This window comes from Embiotoca jacksoni, unplaced genomic scaffold, assembly GCF_022577435.1.
Source record: "Embiotoca jacksoni isolate LCO1_2020_lvr unplaced genomic scaffold, fEmbJac1.0.p SCAF_91, whole genome shotgun sequence".
Lineage (NCBI taxonomy): Eukaryota > Metazoa > Chordata > Actinopteri > Embiotocidae > Embiotoca > Embiotoca jacksoni.
This window is the reverse complement of record NW_027185449.1, coordinates 543,198-552,658: the sequence shown is the minus strand read 5'-3', so window position 1 is coordinate 552,658 and position 9,461 is coordinate 543,198. Positions and strand designations below refer to the sequence as shown.

General features: G+C 38.7%; 1 protein-coding gene across 1 annotated transcript in view; it reads left to right on the top strand.

Moving 5' to 3' along the window:
- The first annotated feature begins 1,871 nt into the window (after positions 1-1,871).
- Positions 1,872-9,461, top strand: part of LOC138193672 (probable phospholipid-transporting ATPase IIA) — a 31,890-nt gene continuing 24,300 nt past the window's right edge. Inside the window, exons 1-6 of the mRNA XM_069141842.1 lie at positions 1,872-2,024; positions 3,895-4,039; positions 6,283-6,396; positions 6,595-6,703; positions 7,751-7,809; positions 8,674-8,725. Of these exons, the coding sequence (XP_068997943.1) occupies positions 1,957-2,024; positions 3,895-4,039; positions 6,283-6,396; positions 6,595-6,703; positions 7,751-7,809; positions 8,674-8,725 (547 nt within the window). The 5' untranslated portion in view covers positions 1,872-1,956. The remainder of the gene's footprint in view (positions 2,025-3,894; positions 4,040-6,282; positions 6,397-6,594; positions 6,704-7,750; positions 7,810-8,673; positions 8,726-9,461) is intronic.

Genomic DNA, 9,461 nt, shown 5'->3' with positions numbered 1-9,461 from the left:
AAATCTTGTTTTTCTATTCTCATTACCCCTCCGGAGTCATTAATCCCTTGCCATTTTGCATTGTCAATGAAACACCATTTGCATTCACAACTGAAGCATGCTGTGAAATCATGTATCCACAGTCCATCTTAGCCCAACTGTATAATGGCCTTTTCCTTTTTCATTTGTGACAGGACGCCATACTTTGCATGATTGTGCTTTTATGACACAAGGGTAGTCGTAGAGGATGCAGAAAAACAGAAGAAAAAAAACCATGTAGCACTGAAATCGTTGTTTGCTTAGATTCTGGCATACACGAAAGACCAAAAACTAAAAAAAAAAACTACAATGTTTATGCAAAAAACTAAAACAATTTTCATAATATAAACATGAAAGTTATTTATTTTTATAGTGGTGGCGCACCCTAAATCATAATAACAAAGACTGCAGTGCTTCTGTCAGTATGACAAACTGAGGTCAAAGTTGTGGCATTCAAATTTAATTATTGTAGGTATAACTCATTATACAAATAGTCCCCTTTTGCTACAGTGGTGTACCTTCACCCATCTGACCTCGCTGCATTATTTTTAATAAATGTTTGCACCTGTTTTTATCTTTGCTAATCTCCACTAGTACCTTTGCTGGTTTCTCGTATCCTCAAACACCTGTAAATAACCTGTATTCCGATCCATTGGACTCGATTACAATGAAAAGTATTTCTATTATTCTACCCCACCTACCGTACATAAAGAACTCAAAATATTAGGAACAGCCTAGAATACAATGCAAAACAATACACCATAAACTGCAGCCTAAAAAAACTCTCCACACAAATCACAACTGCATGTGTTTCTCATAGGAATGCACAGACTGGGCTTGACTGACATAATATTTCTATCATATTAGCTCAAGCCTAACCTAAGCAGGTCTCAACATCCCCAATAGTCATCTATAGTAATGCATCAAAGTCAAGCTGGTCAAGTTTATTGTATGTTTTTAAAGTAAAATCCAAATGCCTTAAAATGTAAAGATGTTAGTGGAGTAAAAGTTGTATCTACAATTTCTTCCAGAAATGGTGTTATTAGGCTATATAGCCGAGTACAGAATACAGTTTAAATATAATTTCTTATTTAAAGTACAAATACCTCAAAATGGAACTTAATTGGAGTACTGTAAATGATTTTTAGTTACTTTCCACCCCAAGATCTGGTTAAATCCATACTTACATTTGGCAGGGACACCATGCATTCAGTTTAATTGTTTATTTTTGAGGGCAGCAGTTTGAGAATTTAATGGCACCTGTCAAAACATAGGTCCTCCATTTATTCATCTTAAATAGTGTTGATCTAGATAGAAGAGACCAAATCTATAGGCCTAAGCTGCAAATTCCCTAAACTAAATTGTTTTTATTTAGGCTAAATATCCACTATTGATGATTAGAACAGATTATGGACATAATGGTGATGAATTTCTTTCTTTTTGCCAGAGGAGGGCTGCGGGAACCCCTATGCCCCCCCTTGCAGCACCGCCCCTGGTTATAAAGGGTAGTTTAACAAGTATTTTGACAAAACAATTCCTCTTTTATTGCTTCTGATGAAACCACCAGACATAATAACAATTCCTATATTCCTAATTTGATGTCAATTTCAAGAATTGACGAAGGGAAAACGGAGAATAAGAAATCTAACACGCCTACAAAGCAATTTAAAAAAAAAAAAAAAAAAAAAAAAAAAAGAAACAGAACTAACTGACATGAATCTCAAATTAAAACATCATATAATGAAATGTTTTTGTTTGTTTGTTATTGTTGTTGTTGTTGTTGGTTATAGGCGCCTGCGGACCAGCGGGACTGTTCGACCGTCCTCTGTGATTGACAGCCGGAGGAAGCCTCCGCCCAGAACCGCGACACGCCAGCCGAGCACGGACCGACCGGCGGCTGCCTTCCACCCGCTGAAACCAAAAAGGGGGGCCGCAGGAATGACCGACAATATCCCCTTACAACCCGTGAGGCGGCAGAAAAGACACGACAGTAAACACAGGAATGGGTAAGGGGCGTTTTAACGTGAAGCCTTTTGTTTACGTATTATTATTATAATTTTTTTTTTTTTTTTTTTTTTTTTTTAGCTCGTCGGCTGCAGCCGTTAACATTGTTTACAAGGAGCGGACATCGTCCCGGACCGCTCAGCTTAACGGTGGCGGGCTTAGAGGGTAAAAATAGCAACTCGGGAAGGAAACACGAGATAATAAATAGGATGTTTAACCATTCGTGGAAGCTTTTAAAAAAAAAAAAAACAGCTAACGTGAGCTAAACCATGAGACATCCTTGTTCCGGGGTGCAGTTGTGGAGCAAGTGCATTTGACTGACGCCCATGTCAATATTTGCTCGGTTGGAGCTTAAAAAAAATAAAAAATAAACCCATAAAACTCTCTTCTTTTTTTTTTTTTTAGCGTATAACGTGTGTTAGTTTGAGCCCAGCATTAAAAAATAAAAATAAATAAAAGGAGGATGAGGAGGCCTTGCAAAACGATGATGGAGGAAAACAGGGAGGACACGGTGCTGAAATGCAGCCAAAGGACTGATGGTGACGTCACCTCCTGTAATAAAGACTGCAAAGAGCTGCAGCTGAAGCCCTGATCATGCATATATATATATATATATATACACACAGTATGATATAAATGATCTAACTTTATTATTGGTGACCACCAAATGCACAAGTAGGATTTGTAACAATAGAATGCAATTGGGAATAAAATGAAATCTGCAATTAGAAATAAGGGGTAAAAGAAGGAGAATAGAAATTATAATGCAATGTGTGATATAGAGAAAACAAATAGCCTCAAATCTAAAATATATCTGTCTAGTGATTGGGCTCGTAGCGTATATATATAAAAAAAAAAAAAGTTGACGTAGCATCTGAAAGATGAAGGTGGGCTCCAAAAACCTCCACCTCCGTAGACTCCCATTCAACTTGACCCGTGAAATACGAAGTCGATGAATTTTTTTTTTTTTTTTTTTCCCCGCTGGTCGTTTTGTGTCGTTAGCTGGAGTCACAGTTTCTGCTGTAGCTGGGCGGGGTGTTTACAGTGTAAATATTTATTTATTTTCTAATTAAAAGTTCACATTGCAAAGATGTGTTCATTTTTTTGAGAGATAGCAGCGTTGTAATCTACGTTATCTTCAGCTGTTTGGCTCTTTCACTCCAACATCAACTGAGACAGGAAGTAGCGTAAAGGCACGTTGCTAACTTTGATGCTATTGACAGTTTTCCTAAAATTATATATATATAAAAAAAAAATGTGTATTGCAATATAGTGCAATATATTGTACTGTAACCCCTGTTATTATGATACGTACTGTATGATTAGATTCTTGCCAGATAAACAGCTCTATGCAGGAACTCCAACTCCATTAAATAAAGGGGGAGAGGTAAACTTGTGTTTGCTGTCCATGTAGTGAGTCATAAAAGTCTCATATTTCGTTTACAGTCGGTGCTTTATATCATTACAAGTAGTTTAATTATTAACCCCGGGGGCTACTGAGCTCTGAGTTGAAGGGAGTCACCGCCCCATCTCCAGATAAAGTTAATATTTATTTTACAGCCCACGATCTCTTTGCATTCTCCGGTCACGGAGGTTGAGCTCAGCCCTGTCCCGTCGTGGCAGCTGCAATAAGCAACACATTAACAAAGAGATGTGACTGGAATTACATTAAAAAAAAGAATTAAAAAAAAAAAGAAATACAGAGCAGCTTCACCAAACACAACAAGTGAAATATCCTCAAAAACAACAACTCATTTCTAAAATGTTTTTTTTTTTTGTTGCCATGTAACGGTCTATTTCCCAGCGTGTCTTCCACTGAACAAAACAGTGAGTTTAAATGTGAACTCTGTTTTACCCCCTCTTCCCCGTCAGGTGCTGCCCGTGGTCGACATGCTGTGGCATGGGGGACTTCCGTCCCCGCACGGTGTGGCTCGGCCACCCAGAAAAGAGGGAGCAGAGGTACCCCAGGAATGTCATTAACAACCAGAAGTACAACTTCTTCACCTTCCTGCCCGGGGTTAGTATCAGTCAGAGGTCACCATGTCACCTTCCCTCCGTTTAACCCCTCAAAATCCACCACCACCACCACCACCCTCCTGCAACTAATCGTAATTTTTAAGTGTTGAGTAAATTTCTCAATTCGCATCTTAGCCTTTAAATGTTCGGGTTGTACTGACGAGCGCCTGTTAGAACTACAGCGGCGTCTCCACGTCGCTCGCATCCTTGAACAATCAGTCCAAAAAGCCGAAGATATTTAGTTCACAATAATATAAAGCAAAAAGAAAACGTTGGATGAATTGTGTTGAACTTGTTTAGTCTAATGATATTTGGAAAATCTAGAAGATCCACATGGTAGAAATAGTTTTATCCCCCATTCAACCTATCGTAGGCGTAAACAGGAAGTGAGCCGGCTTTAGTCGTTAGTATGCACGCTCATTTATTTAGGGCAAATTTAGATTTTGGCTCTGGATGATTAGACACAGATGCTGGTTACATTTTTTTATTACTATAACTTATTCCAAAGGGCATTTTTGTTGACAGATGCTCAGTTTGCACGGCTCATAAAGATGCACAGGCTCGGTTTATAGATTGAATATTAATTACTGTCTTCGGTCTGAGAAGATAATTTGCCTTTTTTTTTTGTTTTTAAATAGTGCAATCTCTCCTGATAAAATTGAAGATCCTCGATAGATAGTTTCAACCACATTTGGACAAACGGCTGCGTAATCCGATAGCAGCAGATCTTCGTGACCACGTCCGTGTTATTAGAAAAAAAGCGACAGGTGTGACTTTGCTTGGAGATTTCTTGCACGGCCAGCAGTTACTAAAGCTGGAGCGCTTTTGATCGCTGCATTACCTGATTTACATATGCATTTGCTTTTTCTGGGCATTCGCCCGTCTTAAGATCTTATTTTTGTTTATCAACTCAGACATTGAAAGTAGGTCCAATTTGTTTGGAAAGCAATAGACAAGAGCAAAGACTTCTTTGCATTGCAAATTGCGAAGCTTCATGTTGACATCAGGTTCATGCCGAGAAGTTCTTCTCTCTGAAACATATTGTGAATCTATTTACTTTTTTTTTTTTTTTTTTTTTTTTTTTTTTGTGTGAAGGTCTTGTGATATTTTGATCCATACTGTGAAATTATACACATTTGAGTGCAGGACAAACTTGCTGCGAGATCATTTCTATCGTAGGAGTTATTACCGCTGATATTTCCTGGGTGTATGAAGCCAGTGTGGACGATAAGGACGGACGGTAACGGCCCTAAAACAAATGTCACCATACGTCAGGGTATTTCTGCGATAACGATATTTTCGATGACAAAATACAGAAAAATATCTTATTATTAATTTCAAGGACATACAACAGCAACAAAATGATCGTTATAGTTTTAGACGTCGGCATAAACAGAACATTTTGCCTTCAGATATCCAGTAATAACCAACATATTACTGTGGTTCTGTTTCCACACGACTGAAGCCACGCCCCCCCCCTTTTTTTTTTTTAAAGTAACTTCACCACTTTCAGATATGATCGTCGTTGTTGTTTTGTAATTTAAACAATATGCACTTTATACAAAATATTTTTTTATCATACCAAAAATTCTACTGACATTATCGCGATATAATGGCTTCATCGTGAGCGACACGATGCGGCACGCCACCTAGTGGACAATGTTTTCAAATCATTGTAGATTGTTATTAGATTTCCTTTCCATTAATTTCAGAAATCGTAAAAAGTTTTTAATTCACTGAGAAAATTCGAGAAAACGTACTAAGTTATGATTAGCAATGCAACTAGTCAGGTAGTTTTTATTTTCGAGGCTTTCGCTTATTATTTTCTCATGTTTGGTGAATGAAGAGTCAAAAAACTGAAAAATCCCCAAAGCCTTTTTCTTTTTTTTGTGTGCTTAAAAACAAATAAAGGAAAAACAAAATAGTTGCCATTTATTATATTGCATTGACCAGATGTTTCAAACGCTGAAAATGATGTGTATATGTTTTAATGCCCATATAGTAGTAGATAGAGGATAGCATTCATGGCGCCCCTCCACTACTTTTTCAATTGTTTCCTAGGTCACCGCTTCTGTCAATCAAACTACTTCCTGAAAGAAAAGTCTAATTTCAAAGGACACATTGTTAAATATTTGAAATTGTGGTTCAGCAATTGATGCCTTTATCACCTTCAGGTTATGAAAAAGTGTCACGTGCACATTTAACTCTATTTCAACTGTGCTCTTATTTGCTTTGTGTTCTCAGGTGCTGTTCAATCAGTTCAAGTATTTCTTCAACTTGTACTTTTTGCTTCTGGCCTGCTCTCAATTTGTCAAGGAGTTACGCTTAGGTGCCCTCTACACCTACTGGGTCCCTTTGGTATGTGGTGTTTCACTCACTGTTAATCATTACGGTCACATTCATTTGCGTTTCATGCCTCTTCGGTTCCTTTTTTTTTTTTTTTTTTTAAGTCAATTCTGGTTCAGTTTTTATTTTCTCACACTCAAAAGTTTGTTTGTTTGTTGTTCTCTACTGTGTTTTAGAGTTTCATATTAATTATGATAATCTACTCTCCAGGGTCTCGTTTTGCTCATTACCATCATGCGAGAGGCGGTGGAAGAAATAAGATGCTACCTTCGAGACAAAGAAGTAAACTCTCAGATTTACAGCAAGCTTTCCATGCGAGGTAAGAAAAAGGAAAAGCTCGAGAACAACACCGGGGGTGATATTTGTGTCGATATCCGCGTGCTGCTCATTTCTCGGCATCTCGGCGTCTTATTAACTGTAGGAGGGGTCGGTCCTATTAAAGCTTATAGGGGCTGGGGGAAATGGTGGGTAATTCAAAGCAGAAATGTAAAAGTGTACATAAGAGGCCTCGGTATAAAGTGCTACCAGCAATAAAAAGCAGGGGACCTCTTGTGGTTTCCATCACTTTGGCCCTTTGATGTGGCAGCTTGTTTTACCCATAAACACAATGACTGCTTGCCTCCATGATAGCGACCCCTGCGCATATTTTTGGTGGTTTATAGAAAACTTTATGGTGTCAGAACTCGGTGTAATGTTTTCTAGCATCGGAAGAAACTTTTCCTTTTTTTTTGTGTGTGTGTGTGTCTTAGCTCCTTACATGAGATATCAGCGTAGAGTATTTTAGATGAAATAAAAAAGATATTTCTGTCACATTTTATTCTGAAAACTGTGACGTGTAGCCGCAACAGAATTAGCTATTTATCTGTATGTCCGTGATGGTAAAATGTTTTTTTTTTTTTTGTTGTTGTTTTTTTTGGGCTCTCGTGTGAAGCCCCGCGAGCCCCTAATGCATAGCAATATTATACGTGCTTTAATGTCTTACATATGCAAAGCCCAGAGGTCACGGCAGGAGTTCAAGGGTCAGTGATCTCTTCCAAACAATTTTGCCCGTTCATTCGGAGTGGAATGAGAGAAAAAGGCTCAACTCCCCCGGCATTCTTTCAAAATGTGCACGGAGAATTGCTCCCCTAAAATTCAACCGAGGTGACTCGTGAGGGATTTAGGACAGCAGTTCACGCAAAAAAAACCCCCCAAAAAAACACATTTAAGTTTGATTTTCAAGGACGTATTTATTCGCAAAAAATGTGAGAAAGACACATCTAAAGATTATGGTTAAACGGTTGGTTTAGATTCATAAAAGTTCCACATTTAGCTCCTTCATTCATTTTTTTTAATTTTTTTTTTTTATTTGTGTCTGTACATCCAGGCACCGTGAAGGTTAAAAGCAGCAGTATCCAAGTCGGCGACCTGATAATCGTGGAAAAGGTTTGTTGGAAGGGTTTTTGTTTGGGGGGGTGATGGGGGTGGTGGTGAGGGAGGGGTTCGTCCACATCTGTGAATAGTTTTGCCTCTTAGGACTGTCGAGTTACCGTTTATATGACGGCAAATAACGAGGGGGGTGGGTGGTGGTGGGGTGCGGGGGGGGGGGGCTGTTAATCTTCTGTGCTCCTCTGGTTGACTAAGGTGAAAGGAGTTAGTAAAGATTTTGTAATCTTGTGATCAATGCTGAGCTGCGGCCTGTCACAGTCGACGCACACGCTGCAGATGGGAACTTAAAATGCTTTTAATTAGATCCTAAACACAAATTCAATGAAGTACTATTTATGGAAAGATTTTTATTTTATTTTATTTTTTTTACAGTGTGTACATTGATATCTCTGAGTTTCAGTTTTTCTTGAGGGGCTGTCTGGTTGTGTCGCTCCGCTCGTGCACTGACGTCTCTCGAGGTCTTTGTACATGAAATACGAGACGTGACTTCTGTCTTCGGTTTTCCTACCGAGAGTGTCTTTTCTGAGTCGCTCATTTGAGAGCAGCTGAGGGAAAAAGGTCACACGTGTTGTCCAACACATTTTGCTAATAATGACTGAGTGGTTTCAGAGTTATGTGGAAGCATGAACTTGTCAGTGGAGGTGAAACTGGTAGTTGGATTGTGTTTTTTTTTTTTTAGATTAACCTACTATCCACCACTTCTCAATAATCAATGCACGGTTACATTTTTTTGAGTCTGTCCAGAGCTAAAAAAAAAAAAAAAAGTCGTACTTTGTTTTCCTGCGGAGGGGGAGGAGGAAAAGTGCAGGACCAGGAAGTGATATTGATGTTTTGTCTTTTCTGCTCGTTTTTCTTTTTTAGAACCAGCGTGTTCCTGCTGACATGATCTTTTTAAGGACCTCTGAAAGAAATGGTAAACATCTGCTGGTCATTCATCCAACGTATCCACAACAGGCACCGGCTGGCTCCTGGCCGGCTGGGGAAATGACTCGTTTAACAAAAAAAAAAAGGCGCTAAGGGGGAAGGGATTAGCCCCCTGAGCTCCGGACAGGAAGCCCGACGACGGATAAATTGTAACCGCGTCCGCTAGTACATTAATCGCTCTCAAACTGCTGCACATTTTCAAATCAAATCTATTCAAGTGTAAACGTGAGACCGTGGAATTACAGAGTTAAACCTGAACTCAAAAAAAAAAAAAAAAAAATCGCGTCCGCGCATGTGGAAAATATTTAACTTGACCAGCCGTAGCAGCGCAAGTAATTCAAGTACAGTTAAATATTCATCACACCGTAAAGGTTTTAGATAGAAATGACTACAAAAAAACAAAACATATTTGGCAAAAATATATATTAAAATGTGTGCAACAAAAAAAAATGCGACATGAATACTTAAGTTACAAAGTAAGTAACGAAGGCATGCTGGGAAATTGCTCACACGGCAATAAAGCTGCACAGTAAACACCAGTAGAAGCGCTGAATCGTGTTTTTTTAACACAGCGAACGAACACTGAATTATTACTTCACCCAAAGAGTAATTTAGAAAATAAACTTTCACTCTGTTGCATTTAACGCCCGGATATTCCAACTCGCGAACCAAACATCGCTCCCTCTCCTCATCCACGTCCGGGACCAATTTTGTCTTTCAAATGA